The sequence below is a fragment of the Stegodyphus dumicola genome, chromosome 4 (assembly GCF_044657685.1).
Source record: "Stegodyphus dumicola isolate Sdum_Otavi_A_Nest chromosome 4, ASM4465768v1".
Classification (NCBI taxonomy): Eukaryota; Metazoa; Arthropoda; class Arachnida; order Araneae; family Eresidae; genus Stegodyphus; species Stegodyphus dumicola.
This window is the reverse complement of record NC_140771.1, coordinates 29,613,798-29,632,724: the sequence shown is the minus strand read 5'-3', so window position 1 is coordinate 29,632,724 and position 18,927 is coordinate 29,613,798. Positions and strand designations below refer to the sequence as shown.

Here is an 18,927-nt window from a genome sequence, read left to right as displayed (position 1 = left end):
TGCAATGTACTAAAGCTTAAACATCAAGATTTTAACAATTTGTATGTTTCAACCTACAGGCTGAATATTCATGTAAATTATTCATGCTTTTTAACTGAAAGCATTTTTAATTTTCAGAAAGCTGTTTTCTAATTTTATTTGTTAGAAATGACTTCAAATTTGATGCATAATTAGCATACAATAAATTCAAGCTTCTTTCTCTCTTTTTCCCAGGAAGGGGATGAGAGGTAGGTGCATGTACAATTATCAACCCGCTATTTTGTTATATAATTTAAATGAAAATAAAAACCATTAAAAAATTGTCAACATCTTACTCAAAAATAATGCTAGAAAAATAATATTAAACAAAAATGAGCTATATCCATATTTTTTTTTTTTTTTTTTTTTTTTTTTTTTTTTAATGAGTCTAACCAATCTGATCACCATGACTGTACTTCAAATAGCTTTACTGCTAACTTTGCTGAAGGGAGAGGGTATTTATAATGTACATCTTGCCCCTCCCCCCCCCCCAAAAAAAAATGGGACAGTTCTATATCTCCCATACTACTGGGCTGATGACGGAATTCAGCTTGCGTTTTTCATGTCTCTCTCGAAAGTGCAAGTTAGGATATATATTAGATTTTTATATAGCATTGTTTCAACTTAGGTATTTTGACACAAAATCAGAAACTTTCTGAAATAATAAACCAATTTTTTTCCATATTTCAATTCTACGACTCAAATTAAGCCAAACTATCAAGTTTTGTAAAAGTTGCACAAGTAGTTTTAAAAAATTTAACTCTCAAAATTTTAGCTAATCTATGTTAATTGAATTTCGTATATATTTATTAATACCTCTTTTTTTATTAAAATTATTTGATTCTTCCTTTCACATTTCGAAATTTAGGTTCATTCCAAATAATATTCACCCACTTTTTTATGATTTTTTTTTAATTTTGTATTTTTAAATAATTTTTATAAATTTTTTGAAAAAAAATTTTGAATTATAAGCTACAAAATTTTTACCTTAAAGAAGATGTATTTCTAAGCATACCTGCAAAAATTTATGAGTTTTTTATTCAAAATTTTCTATGTCATATGTGAATTTACATCTTAGAACTTTTTGAAATTATGAAAATTAAGAGTTCTTTATTCAAAATTTCCTAACCTATACGTGAATTTACATCTTGGCATGTTTTGAAATTTGGCATATTTGTTGTAAGCGAAAATAACGCCAAATGTGGCGTTCACACTTTGTTAAAACTATTTGAAAGTATGAAGAATGACCTTTTTTCAGCTTCTGTACAATGAAAAACAGGAAAGGAAAATAGGTTGCTATAAATTAAGAAGTTTGCCAAGTAAATTATTCCTGGTGCCAACTGAAAAAAATATGTCAAGATATATTTTCGCACCAAAAATCGCAAAATTTAATATCTAGGCATAATTTGAGTCGCATAATTGAAATATGGGGGGAAAAATTAGTATGTTAATTCAGAAAAATCCGATTTTGTGTCAAAATACCTATGTTAGAACAATGCTATCTATATAAATCTATATATATCATAAACCACGCTTTCGAGACATGGAAAATGCAAATTTCGACAATTGATCCAGTAGAGCAGAAGATACAGAACTGTCAATTTAATTTTCTTGTTTTGTTTTTGTACAGGGTGTACATTCCAATCTCTCTTTTCACAAAACTACTGATGAGAGAATGTCACTAACAATCATATTTGTGTGAACATTCAACACCTATAAAAAAGGTGGTTTTTAATAACTTTTTTTTAATGCTCTGTCACACATTTGGTCTCAAAAAAGACAAATGTCATCTTGAACATTGCAAGCAATAAACAGAATTAAGTATTTAAAACGTATATAAATAAATAACAATAAATGAAAATATATTGAATGTTTATTTTACCGGCAAGAAGTCAAGAAGAGAATGTCACTAAGTTTAGATGCCAAAAATAATAAAAGCCTTTTACATAATTAAATTTCAATGAAGGAGATTTATTCATTTCCAAAAACACAAATTTTTACTTTATAAAAATTGAATTTATTTTTAGATCGCCTTAAAGCATTTACTGACTAACAGTATATAAATCCTTCCGCTGTTAGTAACTTGATTTTTGAAGCAGCGAATCAGTTGCAAATACAAAGGTATTTTTTTATACCAGCAATTTTTTACGTTGCATTTCAATACAGCTTCCCCAGTAGTATATAACTTCATTTCAGGCCCAGTTTTGCAAATGCAGGTGGGTAATAAAATAACCTTGGAAGAATGCAAAAGTTTCATTTCCAATTGACAGCAAATTAAGGATTACAATCTTTTGAATCCCTCCCCCACTAAAAAACCTACTTCTTACCAACAAAACAAACTGAAAGCTTTCAAATTTTGCATTATACCCAAAGGGGCGTTTTTTAACATTTTGTTTGTTACCTTTGCTTATTAAATATCATGTTCTTCGCACTTAAACCATAAAATTCAATTCAACAGCAATATCACAAAATATTTAAAAGAGTATATCTTTAAAATTTCCGATGCTGGAGATAAAAACTTTTTTTCCCAATGTGCGAGACTGTGTTTCAGAAAATTCTAAAGATACGCTCTTTTTTTAAATATTTTGTGATATTGCTGTTGAATTGAATTTTATGGTTTAAGAGCACAGAACATGGTATTTAATAAATACAGGTAACACACAAAACATTAAAAAAATGCCTCTTTGGGCATAATATAAAATATGAAAGCTTTTTTTTTTTTTTTTTTTTTTTTCCACTATATTAATTTTCTGAAAACTAGCTGCTCAAGAGGCTAGCTAGCTAAAATATTTATCATAAAGAAAAAAGTATATAACGATTTTAATGAGTCAGCTAGTGTCATATCAGAAAAATATTTAATATTGTTAATTACACATTTCATGATTTAAATACATTTTTATTTAAACCAATCATATTAAAAAGTAAGAAAAACTATTTTTAAGAAATTAATTTATTGCTTTCCAATCACTTGGTTTGCTACTTAGTAACAGAAAGATTAAATCTGAAAATTAAATATCTTATGCTTTAGTGAACAGCACCAAGCTGTTCCACAGAGATAGTAAGTACTCTATTTGAGACATAGGCAACATAATTCTTTCAAATAGCCAAATCTGTGAATTAAAATTGAAAGAAAAATATCTTACATTTTGCCAAATAGCAATAATCTGGTATGCTGGAGATAAAAATGTTTATTTTGACGGCCAAACTGAGGAGTTTGTTAGAGAAAATTAATTAAACTTACACAAAATACAAAATAAATCAAAATTCAACTTTCAAAGTGCCCCTGATCGAGGGAAGACTACATGTATTAAAAATGCTGTGGCTCTAGATGCCGTCATTTTCCCATAATGCAAGGAATACATATAAAAACATACATACATATTCTTCATAATTTATTTTTTTTAAATAATTTATCATTAGAATATTTGGTAGCAACATTTTGATGTAATTTGGACATAAAAATGATACTGACAAAAAGTGAGTTTTGAGCTTAACAAACACCTTTGATGCTAATAATAATATCAATAAACCCCAAATATTTTTTAAACAATAAGCTGCATTAACAAACTCATGTTCCTCAATGAAAAACTCACTGTTACGACAATTACTGTATACTGAAATATGTAATAAATTATATAGGAAGTCCTTAATTATGCTAATAGTGCAAAAGTTTAACTGAACTAAGAATAAATGGTATTAAAAGAATTATTAATTAGATTAGTGAAGTAAATGTTTATAAAATTATCAATTTTACATGCAAATTATATGAATTACAAATATTATAAATTACATACCATTAAAAATGAAATATATACATTATTAAGAAGTACATATACTGCTTCTTAACTACGCAATCATGTAATGCCTAATTTTAACTTGAAAATACCATTATAAATTTTATAGACTTGCAGAACAGCAACATTATTTAGAACTGGCAATTTTCCAACTGTTTCTAATTAATAATCTTATGTATAATGAAAGATAACCTTTGAGAACTGGCAATGAGCCAGAATTTGTAAATGACAAATTTTCAGATACTATATATAATGTAATGCAATATATTTAAACTTGATGCAAAATATATATGTATATATTACACTGACATTTCTTCATATTTAACATAAAATATCTCTTAACTGTAACTTACCTGAATATTAAGTAAAAAATTTTTCTGATTATTTTTAACTAGTTATAAGCAGATAATTTCAGACTTTTCTGTTATTGGGACTGGATTAAGAAATAAAATGTATGCATATATATGGGTATATGTGTGTTCATGTTTATTCTCATGATTGCATGTATGTATGTACACATTCAGAAACGCTAATAATGCAAAGTACCCGTAATTTTCCCAGCAACAAATCTCGCACAGTTTCAGGGAAACAAAAATCCAAACAGAAGTATTACACGCTTTCTTAATTTAATTCAGTCCTAGAATACACAGCAGGAATATAAGTTAAAAAATTCAACATATAAATATCAATTTATGATATGCAACACTACCCCCAAAAATTGCCAACTCATTGCAGACTATACCATAGGCTACTTTTACAGTTACATCCAAACTTAATTTTTAAAACGTTTACGGTACTTTTCAGTTAATCACCTGCCACCAAATCTAATCAGAAACAGGTTGGTTAATCCTAATAATGTAAAACAAAAGGTTGGCCCATGACAGGAGTGAGATGCTAGAATTTAAGAAAATTCAAGTGCCAAAACTAGATTTTCCAAGAGCTATAAATCTGTATTACATCATTTTATAAAATAATGAGACAGATTTTTTAAAGAGAAAGAACCATTAACAATAAATCAATGAAAATTTTGCATTTTTGTGCATATATAATGTGGTTACATTATAACCAGATTGCATTATAAATTCATACATTATAATTTTTTCCAAATATTCCCAAATTAATAAAGGTATGTAATATTTGCATATGTTAATTTTTAAAGGGTGGAAAATAGGGAAATTTTTCAATTTAATAAAATATGTGCATTACAAAATACATTTTACACCTTTACAGATATTGCAAAAGAAACACTAGGATATAGACATAAATCATAGATCAGGTCTAAAACACTTACAACTGCTGGAGGGAATGTCATAGGATTTTGGTCTAATACCAAATCTTGCAAGGAAGTCATAAAACGCAATTGGGTTGGAAGCGCCGAAATTCTATTTGCAGAAACATCAAAAGAGATCAGTCTCAGCTGGCAAAGTTCTTTAAAGAGAAAATGTGTTATAGACACGTACAAAAACGAGAATGCAAATAATTCATGATACACAAAGTATCTTTAAATAATAAGTGTGATAAATTAAAATCTAATGACATAATACAACAAGATTGCAAGTATTACATATGCATTTATCTATTAATGGTAAATTATATATTTCTAATTAATTCATATTGGGAGGGAATATTTACTGAGGATTCATGTAATCAATGAATCAGCAAGAGTCACAGCTAGCAGTTTTGTCCAACTGGAATTTGCATAGAATTACACATAGGAGGAAAGAGGCTTATATAAATAATTTTAAATTTTTTTATCATTATCTTGATGCTGTTATGAATTCAAAAGCAAAAATTAATTTATAACAACACTTACATTTTTTCTTTATCTCAATCATTATGTGATTTTTTTATTTTTTTAAACAAAAATCTAACAAAAAAAAGAAGGGTGCATAAACAGCTCGAAAGGTGCCCTGAAAAGGCAGGATGAAGCAATATCATTACAATACCTTTTTGTAGCTCTATCATGTCATCATTTTCATGAAAAATGAAGTTTGATTTGTGTTTTCTCATGCCTTTAACATTTGTCTTTTAAAAAAAATTCAATATAAAATTCCATCCCAAAAATTATGCACCCAATAAGATTTTAGATCTGGAAGTTTTCTTTTTCTAGACTGAAATCAAATTCTAAATCAGTGGGAAAAAATTTGAGCTTTTTTATATTCACTAAATCTTTTATTCCTTTTTCTCCTGTTCTCTAATTTTTCACACACAGCCTGACCTATTCTAGTTCCTTCAACCCATCAGTCAATTCCTGTACTTTATTTTATTCACTAACACTTCTTTATATTATTAATACGAGCTTTCATAAATGGTCAGACACATTCAGATTCTGGACAGTTCCCTTTTATTTTGCTACTACAGAATTTGATTCAGATCATCCATACAAGAATTTTAAGCAGCTTAGAAGCAAATATAACTAATTTTGCTCTACTTCTGTATTCCTTTCTTAAAATATCAAAGAAACTATGAGCTACTTTTAATGTAATATGGCTAGAATAGCTAATAATAAAAGAATATTTAAGAAATATCACAAGTGTTTTCTAAAAATACCCAATAATAATTTTAAATTTTGTATAAAAACTTATTAATACCAATGTATTTCGCAAAATTAACTTTCAACTTTAAAAACTGCTTTGAATTTGCTTCAACAAATTTGAACACATCTCTTGGAAAATAAACAACTGTTATTGGTGAAAACAATAAATAGCTAATTGTACTGAAAATGTGATAAAACAAATTACAGAACCGCCTCTGTCGGTAATTTTTGAATTTTTTTTACTTCAGATTATCGAAGTGAAACACGTGTTATTCATATGCACTCTTCTCTTACCCTACAGTGCACTTACAAAATTTTAGAACTGGATTTCTTTCAATTTAATCATAGCACATCTGCCAAATAAGTAACCAGTGACAACCCTTACTTTCTTTTCAAAGAATGGAGCAGGCTTAAATGGAAGTTTTTTGTTGAATTTATACAATAAGTAACTATTGTTAAAGATAGAAAGCCTTTACGTGTTTGATATATTATTACTAGTTGACGTTTTATTTATATCTCGAAGGTAAACCAATGATAATTGGATGTTAACAGAAAGTTCATGACAATTTTCTTTTCTAAAAAGGCCCAATTAACATTTTCTGTCTTGGATGAACAGGAATTAATTAAAAAAAAAAAGTCTTTGCTTAAAGGAGAAGACAAGAAATTTTCTAACTAAAATTTTTACATTACAAAACAAAAATTTCATAGCTTTCCAAGGAATCAGGGGAAAACCTAATAGAAGGTACAGATTCTAAAACATCTAGACGTTCAATGAAATATCCTCACAGAAAAATAAACGTATAAAATTATTCACATGTTAACCAATTAAGGATTCAGTAAAAATGGAACTTCTGTAGGTAACTCCTATTACCTTCCTTTGTTATTGGATTGGTCTCTTTAGTGGTTCAGGCTATCAAACTTTTATGAATGGCCGTCTATATATGCAATCTAACAGTGAAAATGCCACAGCATGAGGATAGGAATACAGTGCTACAAAAAGTGCACAATGCTTGCACATGTGACAGTTATGTAAATGATTAAAATTCCAGCTGATCAATAAATTGTGCATATATTACAAGCATACACCTAGTAGATGAAACCACCATTCAAGACATCATCACTGCTGCAAGTGAGTCTTTCAGACTAGAAACAAACAAGAAGTAATAATATCTAAGATATTGCTATATGCAATTTCATTAAACAGATTTGTCCATGAGAGCTTTTGCCATAGGTCTTTGTACCTTTAGTTGGTCCTTGTGCTATACTACAGACAAAAGAAAATGAGATGCCACAGTCACATTTTAGGCATGTTTGGAGATAGTGATCCCAGAGACGAATTGTTCAATGTTGCAATGATAGCTAAGGATTGACATCAGAGTGTATAGGTCATTCTACCAAGGTTCTTTAATATACTAAAAATTAGGCCAGGAACGGAAAAAGCATGCCATTGGTTGCTGCGAGTGACAAGATACATCGGTCGACGTGTCTGCTGCATGATTTCAGTAATGGAAAATTGTAAACTAAAGCAAAATGATTTTTTTATATGTAGTGTATATAATAACATATTGGAAATACCGGGTATATACTTTCCTATTAAGTATTTTGTCAAAGCAAATGTTTATTTTATATTCAGAATTCGTACAAATGCTAAAATAATTGTAAACATCATTTTCTTAAAAGAAAGCATTAGAATATGAAAAATGATATTTCAGTTAATGAAACTAAATACTGTAAAATGCAGTATTTTTAAATATTTTTATGTTGCATTGCCTGCACTTCATAAATCTTGTCTAATAGAATACATGAAGGCAGAACTGCCAAAACCATGGTAATAACATAACCAAAAAGTATTTTCCCATATGTTTTCATTGCTCATGCATTTTTTTAATACAAATGAATTTTGATACTCTGTGAGTAATATATGATCGTGATTTTCAGTTTAAATTACATATCTCAAGTAAAAAATATATAAAATGATTTGCACCACCAAATTCATACTTAATCAATATAAAATTCTACAAATTTTTTTACCACATCAGTATACTTTTTAAATAGACTTATCACATTCTTTTTAAGATAAAAAGTCACTTATATTGATTCACTTCAGATGTCAGCAGAAGTACATACATTTTCAGTATTATCTAAAAGCACTCTTTCCCTAATTCTTAATTTCAATTAAGCCTGCGTACAAATTAAATATTTTTAATAGCTACCGTATTTATATCACCTTGTTTCTTAAAATGCTTTTGTTATACTCGAAATAGTGTTCAGTATTTAAATATTTTCCTTTCTGCTATAATTAAAAACAAATTATATGGAATCAAAATTAAAAATATATGTAACAGTTAAATAACACTGAAGAGAATATCTTACTCTTTCGCTATTTGTATTCCAACACAATACACATATTTGTTTTCCTTCAGGGTATTCAGTATTTCATGGGGAAATTCACTTAGTTATGTTAATTAAATTACATCAGACATATGATTCAGTTAAATAATACTGATGGGAATACGTCACTCACTGATTCGATATTTGCATGGTAGTGTGGTCGAGAAACTGTTCTTTATTCAGGGTGAAGAATATACCAGTTAACTTTGTACGCAATGCTTAACCTAAACATTGCTTCAACATATAGAATTACTTTTGGGATGTAAAGAAAATAACCAAAACACATAGGCATGTGATTGAAGGTGTATAAGCAAATTTAATAATTAGCTAATCATTTAGGTAGTCAATATTTGTAAACATGACACAGAGTTTAAACATCTCATTGTGATATAAGTCTCATTTACAAAATAAAGATTATGATAAAAAGTGATTTAAGATCAGAAAAAAATGAAATTTAAATGTAAAATATTAGTAAAATGACCTATAAATGTACAATTACATATACTAATGTATGCATTCGATCACAGTTATGTATGTAAACTACATAAATTCATTAAAAAAACAAGCAGATATTTTATCTGGTTGTAATGACCAACTCAAATGTGTCACTGGATGATGTGTCCCTTCAACTAAATCAGATGTGTCACTGGGTGCAAACTGAGATGCACAGTCTATCTTATCAGCTTATAGCCTTTTCTTTTTGGGGGAAAGGGAAGCTAAATTTTCCAATGCTCGTTTCCTTGTTTCGCGAGCCTGACACCTACTTGCTCTATCTCTCTTTAGCATAAATTTGGATGAATTATTCGTGTCAGAAATATTTTTCTCCATATTAACTTCAGAAGTTATTTTCACACGATGATGATGTAAGATGTAAAGTGGGAACAGCATTGGCTTTCAGCACCCTTTCAGAAGTTGAACCAAGCAATTATGCATTTAGATCCCATATGTAGTCATCAGGTGTAAAATGAAGAGCACATATTCTTGCATTTTCGATGCTGGAATTATCTGCTTATTTGCAGCGAACAATCCGTAACTTACGAAGTTCTGGATCACTTGGAAAACGATGGTATGCGATACCCTAACTTCTAGTTTTTCTTCTAAATTCTGACATAATGATACAGCACAATTTGCAATTTCTACCCAGGTATAATAGCAAATCAACAAATAAAATCAAACTGTTGATGCAACAAATGTAAACAAACGCCAAGCAGTAACGATTGTCACTCACACGACGTCATGCTCATGCGGAATAATTTTCTCCCGGCACTACGCATCGCTCTTGGGCCACCCCTGCCATTCTACTGGATGTTATGCTATAGCATATCAACAGTCTGTGAATGAGAATATTTTGACAATGCACAAGATGTTCTCGATGACCCAATATTTAACAAGGACAGAGTTGCATGCTTGGCTGGAAGGCTTTCATTGCTGTTGTTAAAAATGGTATCATACCAAACCTGAACCTGGCGCAGAACAGAAAATAATGTTGGTGACTGTTTTTTTCTAAGGAATGATGATCAATGCATGTCATTATGGAAGAACTCGCAGTTTCTTAATGTGAAATCATAACATACGAATATATGTACAAACGTCACAAAAAAGTCTTATGAATCCATTTTATAATCTGTTTTTGAAAAAAAATAGTCCTTCATTCTGTCCATATGTATAGATGTCACACACAAAAAAAAATCATTTAAATGAATTCAAAAACCGTCAATATGGTTTTTTTTTTTTTTTTTTTTTTTTTTTTTGAAATCATACTGAAATTGTTCATCATTGCAATACTTCTACTTCGTACAAGGAAGTAACTGCACTAAAAATAAATTGAAAAAGTGTTCTAGATTTATAGAAGATTAATTTTCAAGTTTATGTTTTGTGTTCCTTATGAGAAAAAAATTTCTTCGACAAGAAATTCTTCCTTATTAGTATCACTGCGATCATAATTATTTGACTTTTTTATGTGTTTATTCAAAAGTTTTGATGCAGTACAAAAGACACGGTAGGAACTGAACTTGCTGTGATTTCTTTGAAAGTTCTGTCATGTGCAAAAATCACTTCACCTCAATCCACTCAGTTATCAGTGTCTTCTTTCTGCTCCGACGATCCAGGATTAACCACCACAAAATTATGTTTAGCATAAAAAACATGCCCCAGTCTAGCTGAGGACTCAGTTCATTACCATGTGGTCCATAAAAACACTAATTTCACCCTCATCAAATTAATGCCATGTAAGATTCAATAATGTTATAAGGTATTTCTCCCAGTCTCCTAAAAACCCCAGTTGCCCTTTAAAAGGAATAGTATATAAGCTATTTCTCCCACCTTCTTAGTATGCCTTCCTAGTTATCTGCACACTGGGCGCGTATTCCAGAGGTCCGTGGTTCAATTCCCGGCGAAGGCATTGCTCATTTTTTCACTTCTCCTGCTTCCAAAAAATACCTAATGTCTCTACAATTTAGCACCCAAAATAAATGTTCCCCTTCTTATTAATCCCCCCATATTTGAGGCCACTGAAGTCTTATTTGCATGTGAGAATAAAATCACTTGTTTTGCATCTGTTTGGTAATCTATAAATTTGAGTCTTCATTTTGTGTCATTTTCTCGGCAGCATGTATGCAAGATTGAAAGGAAGTTCACTGTTGTAACACAGCCTAGTAGTACTGTCAATGAATTCTCCAATTTTGAAACTACTTTTAAATGTGACTTTACTGATGATTCTGGCTTTGTCCTAATATATTGTAGATTGCAAATGATTTTTAATATGTTTAATTAATGGCACGCCATTTTTATGCAATTATTGTTTATAAAATTATGTTGCCTCTGTGTATAATTTTTAAGTTAAACTTTTTTCATCGATTTGCAAAAAGCTCAGAAAAATTTACACATTATGAAAGGAATAGGCAGATTTGCATCTTTAAATTGATCTGTTTAGATAATTACTACTTTTCAATTATTTCTCATATAAAACTATGCTTAAATGGCAAATCAAATTCAGTTACAAATGAAGGCCCTTAATGATCGACTCTTTCATGGACAAATTATATTCTTCAAATAAATAACAGAAGGCAAACTTAACTAATCATTTCTAGGTATATTTTTAAAATGAAATAAACTTACCTAATGGAATTTCTACTAGTAGATTCCTTTTTAAATTCAATCGCTGGAGTGTAGACACACTTCCCAGCTGAGGAGGGATTATTGTTATTTCATTACAGCTAACATCCTAGAATTCAATTTTAAAACACATTTATAATACACAAGACTTAATTACCAGTGAATTTTTTGTTTTATCAAAAAGCAAATTGTAAACTTCAACAAATAATTCAAAGAAAAATTCCAATAATTATGTTATATTTGTTAAGCTTCTAAACACAAATAGGTATTAATTTTAAAATGTTGTTAATCAGAGTAGAATTTTCTAGAAATCTTAAAATTCATTTGAAATGAAAAATAATATTATCATTAACAATGAATATTTAAAAGAAGTGCTTGGGAGAGATTTGCAAAGCATAAGAATTTAATTCTCAGAAAAGCCATGATCTTAGTTTCACAGGAAATTCATTCCTTTGGAAATCTTTATATTATGACAAGAAAAATTACTTTGTGGCACCTCGATTGTAAGTGTGAATAGTAATTAAGAAGATAGGTCATAAAATGAGATGCAATATTTTCAAGTGCGTTTAGGAGCAAAATAGGCAATCAAAATTTAAAATATGTTGACTAAAATTTTAGGTTCTTCCTGATTATCTGTTCCTCTGCCAAAATATATTCAAGAAGCAAAGCACTGTGTCACTAAAATAGTTATGAGGCAACTCATGATGGCACCACTTTTGTTGCATCCTAGGTATGAATGTAGCACATCCATTTTGATTGATGGACAATACAGCAGCCGAGTTTGTGCAACTCCAATGTTTTTAAGTGAAAGGGGATCTCTATGTATGCGAGAAAAACGATTTCTTCAAAAAGGTAAGGGTTTTATGGTTGATGCTTCTTATTTTTTAAATTTTATCACTGACTGTACTTGTATGAACTTGTTATTGCACTGCCATTTTGAAAATTGCTACCTTTAGTGCATTAGATTGGCAAAAAATCAACAACAAATTTGTAAATGTTCTCCAAATGAATTGATGACCTTTCAGTGGGAGTACAGGTAATCAGAAAGTACAAAATTTTACTGAAAACAAGCATGATTAAACCGACATACATCAATGTCAAGAGACTGCGAGAAGCAAAATGGTCCAAGACTGATCAAATTCGATATTCATAGCGAAAGAGCTACAGATTAATTAAATAATAGTTAAGCTCATGCATGAATCAATATGAGAAAGAATTTTGTAAATTTTTACCTCAAACATGCAGTCAAAGTACGCTCTTTCAAACAGCTTAATCAATTAGATCATCCCTCATATTCACTTATGTTATGGTGTCACATTAATTTAAAAGTTGTAAATTTTGTATTTATTTTATTAAGTTATTTATTTATATCCACTGCAGTTCACTGTCTCTTCTGAAAGTGAAATTTTTCTATTGGTTCTTTCACTTGCTGTGAGATTTTTCCCATTGGCCAAAATCTTTAACTGTAAATTAACTGTTACAAACAGCAGTACTGTTCTGTTATTGGGACCGGATTCCGAAATGATGAATGTATGTGTATGTATGTTTGCACATACATTCATGTTTACATACATATATGCATACATGAACACATCCATACATACATTCATGTTTACATACATATATGCATACATGAACACATCCATACATACATTCATGTTTACATACATATATGCATACATGAACACATCCATACATACATTCATGTTTACATACATATATGCATACATGAACACATCCATACATACATACATTTCTGGATCGGTCCTGTTAATAGAACAGTACTCAAAGAGCTCCTAAAAGGTAGGAAGTTACAATTGCAGAATCTCTCTATTTTCCTTTCTTTTTTCTTTCTTTCTTTTCCTTTTTTTCTATTTTCCTTTCTCTATTTCGTACATGCACCTTTTTACCTGCAAAACAATTTCTTCTTTCACCATTTACAGAATCCACACTGAACCTCCTGAACCACAATTGATCACTGATTAGGGTCACTCAAATTTGGAAAATAAGACTAAAACAGTTTCTTCCACTCAGAACTGGCTTCCTGCCAGTGGCATTTTTTTTTTTTTTTAATAACTTTAAAAAAAAACACTTCCTAGGCAAAATATATAAATTACTAAATTAAGTATAAGCAAATGAATAATTTTATATTTATACTACCACAAAATACAATGCAAAAATTAAGAATATTACAAAAAATTAAATTAACACTGTCAAGCAAATGAAAAACTATGCATTTAAATCATTCAATAAAGTACACAAGATTTTTAAAAAGGAATATGTTACAGAAGAAAACCATTCATTCTGAAAAAGATAATAAAATAATATAATAGTTCATCATCCATAATAAATATTAATCTTTATGTGCCTCACAATAAAAATGAAAAAAGTTAGAACTACACTGCATTTAATAGATTTATTTTAATGCACAACATATATTAACTACGCTGTTCATTTTTTAATGGCAATTATACTTTGAAGAGGGGTAAAAAAAGAATTATATTCTAAACAAATGTGTGATGAACAGCTCATTAATGGATGCAGAAGACAATTATGGGTTGCTAAAATTATATCAGATGTAAGGTGAGTAAAATAATTCTATAAGAAAACTAAAATTACATTAACTCTTCATTTACTTTCTTTTAAAGGAGGGCAACTTTTGTTTATTGGTTACTATTTATAATATAAACTTTTCATTACTTGAAAAGGATTAATCTTTTCTTTAACTTCCCAGACTTCGGGGGGAAAAATTAAAGTTATCCCCGACTTTTAGGAAAAAAGATTATATTTTCCGTAATCACTTTGCATTTCCTTTACTTTTCAGGAATTTCCAGAATTGACTGAGAACCATGAGAAAAGTAACACATTCTCTTTATGCAACAAATTATTATTTTAAAAAATCAAAAGAATAGAAAAAGCAAACATACCAAATCTTTGAGGCATTTCATGGAAGAAATTTCTTCAGGAATGGAAACAATACGATTGTTCCTTAGAATACACACTTGCAATGGAAGATGGCAAAGAGCAATAGGAATGACTGTCAACTGGTTACGACTAAAAAAAAAAAAAAAAAAAAAAAAAAAAAAAAAAAAAAAAATGCACCAGAAAAACATGATAAACTTTCAAATTACTGAAATAATCAAATGTATATTAACATAAAATCAATAGTTTTAACTACACAAAAGTAAAATAAGAAATAAAAAAAGATATTTCTGCAAAGACATACATGTATCAAAATTATAATAACTGATGAGTGTTTTAAAATATTTAATAAAAAAGTGCAGTAATCATATTCTGATTAGTATTTAAAAGTAGTAATACAATGTCAATCTTCCTCTATCTATCGCATTGTACATAACTAGACTTATGAATTAAATATTAAATAACTGACTTTTTTTTTTTTTTTTTTCCCCAATTATATGGTTACTTTTTACAAGTTTTATCATGGGCTTGTTCTTCACTGTGTAAAGGACAAGAACTGATTTTACTTTGAAATCAATACTGTATTATTTCAAAATAAAGAACAAGTTACAACTACTTTAATGGCCAGAATGACTTCAACAATTAACCAACTGGCTCATTATTTGCAGAGACTAACAGTACACTTAAAAAGAGAAAATTTTTTCAATTTTATCATTTTTTATTTTTGAATTCTAACTAGATCACCAGATTGATGACCACATTTTTTTTTCCCCTTCTCTCGAACTATTTAAAAAGAAATGCATATGTAAACAAGCCAAGAACCATAGAATGGCTTAGAGCCAATATTCAATAAGCAATTCAGAAGCTTAGGACCCCAAATTTCAACAAGAGTTATGCTAGCACACCAAGTTGAAACTAACAATGGCCATCATTTGAAAGATATTTTTAAAACAAAATGCACATGCATTTCTATAAATTGCACTTATTAAAGAACAAAAAAAAAGTAATATTGAAAGGAAAACTATTATTAAATATTTAAATTACAATATTAATTATATTACACTTTGCATTTCTCCAGGACACTAAATCTATGTACAGAAACCAAACATATATAAGAAGTTTTCCACCAGGCATTTAGAAAAAGGGATGGAGAAAGAAAAGATGATAAAAAACAGGATATTAATGAATTCTTAAAGTAATATTTCTATACACTTTATTTACTGTAATTTTGGGCAAATAAGATGCCCTGGCGTATATGCCACACACATGATAATTGATTAAAACAGTGAAAGTTCATTGGATACACCATATATGTCACAGCAAAGCATTTCGAAACATGGCACTTAATATTCCTTTATTCCTTGCCATATTGATGTAACATACCAGTCATCCACGAGATTGCAGTTTGGTGAGGATATTTTTGTTTCTTCAGACAGTGCCAAAAGTCACTTCTGTTATTTCCCATGTAGTTGATGCAGTTTAGCATCATCAGAAACAAAATTTCTCCCTTTTGCATTCAATCATTTACTGGGTTAGAGCAGACTGAAGGGTACCCCTTGCATTATCGCAAAGTTCTTGTTTCATTTATTGCCGATTTGTTGTTGTGTTTATTGCCAAGTTTCCGTTTCATTAATGGTAACCTGAGTAGTATATTAAAGGCTAAAGTGCAGAATCTCTCACTTATTTGTTTGGTGCTTTTTACAAGTGTAAGAACAATTGGATGTTTGTCAATTTTCTTTGACTTTTTAAGTGAAAATAGGTCTATGTATACATGGATACCGAGTATGTGCAATTCTTAAAAACGCGACAAGCAGTGGACGATTCTGCACTTTCCCCCTTTATATATCCGTAAATATACTTTTATCTAGATCCTTTGACTTTTTAAGTGAAAATATATCGATGTGTACATGGACAAAGAGAGTGTACAATGCCAAGTTTGTGCAATTCTCTGACCTTTTTATAAGTGAAAATAGGTCAACGTGTACATGGATCAAGTCAAGGGAAAGCGCAATTCCTAGTTTGTGCAAATTTGTGACTTTTTTTTTTTTAAGTGAAAATAGGTCAAAGTGTACATGGATACCGAGTATGTGAAATTATTTGACTTGTTATTTAGTCTTTGCAAAAATCGCCGCTACACAAAAACAAAATAACAAGTCAAACAGCTGCACAAACTCGGTATCCACGTGCCGCCAAAAATCGCCAATTTTTGCCAAGGGGTATCCGCAAATAAACTGGTTTCTGAACACAATAGCAAAAAATTTTCTATTTTGTTACATGGTTTTTATGATGCGATTCAATTTCATAATTTTTCTTTTCTGAATTCAATTCTGCTGTCTGGCTTTTGTAAATAATTATGCAATTTTGCAATTCCTGTTATTAATAAATGAACTGAAATTGAGCATTGAATTTCAGACATACCTAAATTCATATATGTGAAAGGATATTTCACAGTATGTACAAAACAAATACATATAGCAAAGAAAAATTATTGCAAGCATACAAATGAAACAAAGGCCAGATATTGCAAACATACAAATTAGTTCAATTAAACAGAAAATGAAAATATTTTCTAGTAATATAAGAGTTCTACATATGAATAAAATATAAACAAATTCGAGAATTAGTTTCCACAATTTAAGTCACAGAAACATATTTCATTCAGCCCCTTTTTTTTTAACACAATGGAGCTTGTCTGCCTGGTAGGCATACAGCTACATAATTTTATTTTCTACATTATGCAGAATTGCATATATTGTCCATATTAGTTTTCGTCTCCATTTTTGCTTACTTAGTTGCTAACATAAATAGGAAACAATTCGTCAATTAAAAATTATCTAAAAGTCCTGTTTTTTTTTTTAATTCTAAATCAATGAATTAGATAAAATGGACAAATTTCATCTTTAACAGGAATGGAAGAAATTCATTCATGTGATTACAAATACATGTCCATGTGATTATAACTTGTTGTTCATCAAATACATACCTTAGATTTATGTAAACTAAAGATTGCAAATTAATAATGGCATCTGGAACTGAGCGTATCACATTATTATAACAATCTAGCTCTTCGAGTAGTAAGTAAAAGCATATTTCTTCAGGCAATTCACTAAGACGGTTCTTTGACAAATCTAAAAAATAACAAAATATTTTTTTTAAAAAATTACAAATCAGTCTCTTAAATTGCGTTTTTATGATTCTGCCTCATGTTTCGGCAGATGTAAAATTAAAATACATCATTTTATTATTTAAGCACAAATGGAGAAATTAAACATCTTAAATATTTTAACAATTTCTATTACACTACTCTTAGAAAAGAAAGCATGATATTACCTAATAGGTAAATAATTTTTATGACCCATTTTCATATTTTTGAGAGTCATCTGTCAAATGCTGATAATTTAAATTATAAATAACCGTAAGGACATATCGTAAAATTTTTAAATCCTTCAGCTCATTTCCTACACGTAAAACAATAAATCAACGACAATAATAGAAAATATTAAGAATTAATGATAATATTACTCACCAGCTCTCACAACATCAGATAAATCATATTTATAAGCAATTTTTGGAAATTCTTTGAGTTTGCGATAGCTCAATTTTAGTTCACCTTTCAATTGTGCATCTTCCAAAACTCGATCTATATTTCGCAACGAAGGTCCTGGGCTGCTTAAGATGGAATTCACTAATGCCATACCGCAAATGAAGTTGAAACATTTCTTTTTTCACATAAAGGAAGCCCACGCACATAAAATAAAAAATTATCGTCGTGCATTGTATTTCAATGAGCAGGAAACTAATACAATTATCATTTTGAAATAATCATACATCAACTCAAATGTAAGACAACAGCTTACAATATATGAATTCTCAAATATATAAGATATGAAAATTGTTCTTATAACATGAGCATAACGCACATTTGTTCTTCGATGTGTTTATAATTAGTCAAAATTCATAACCAAGTTCAGGAAAAGTTCTTCAGCAATTTCAAGCTATAATAATTACAAATTTCAACAAGCCCACATCTTCATCTATCTGTTTTAAAATCATTCAATGAATCTAATTACATATTATTACAATACTTCCATTCATCCTCAGCCAAATTCAACAGATTTCGGGTAGAGGGCAGGGCAATATGAGTGATAGCTT

General features: G+C 29.4%; 1 protein-coding gene across 3 annotated transcripts in view; it reads right to left on the bottom strand.

The window, feature by feature from the left end:
* Nucleotides 1-18,903, bottom strand: part of Lrch (Leucine-rich-repeats and calponin homology domain protein) — a 77,806-nt gene extending 58,903 nt beyond the window's left edge. For 2 of the 3 annotated variants that reach the window (XM_035358103.2, XM_035358104.2), the window contains exons 1-5: nucleotides 18,302-18,901; nucleotides 17,759-17,903; nucleotides 14,781-14,907; nucleotides 11,857-11,962; nucleotides 5,104-5,240 (exon numbers count right to left, since the gene is read on the bottom strand). In XM_035358103.2, coding sequence (XP_035213994.1) covers nucleotides 5,104-5,240; nucleotides 11,857-11,962; nucleotides 14,781-14,907; nucleotides 17,759-17,903; nucleotides 18,302-18,470 — 684 coding nt within the window. In that variant the 5' untranslated portion in view covers nucleotides 18,471-18,901. Of the gene's footprint in view, nucleotides 1-5,103; nucleotides 5,241-11,856; nucleotides 11,963-14,780; nucleotides 14,908-17,758; nucleotides 17,904-18,301 lie in introns of all 3 variants that reach the window. The other variant, XM_035358105.2, reaches the window with a different exon arrangement.
* Between the last annotated feature and the right edge of the window lie 24 nt (nucleotides 18,904-18,927).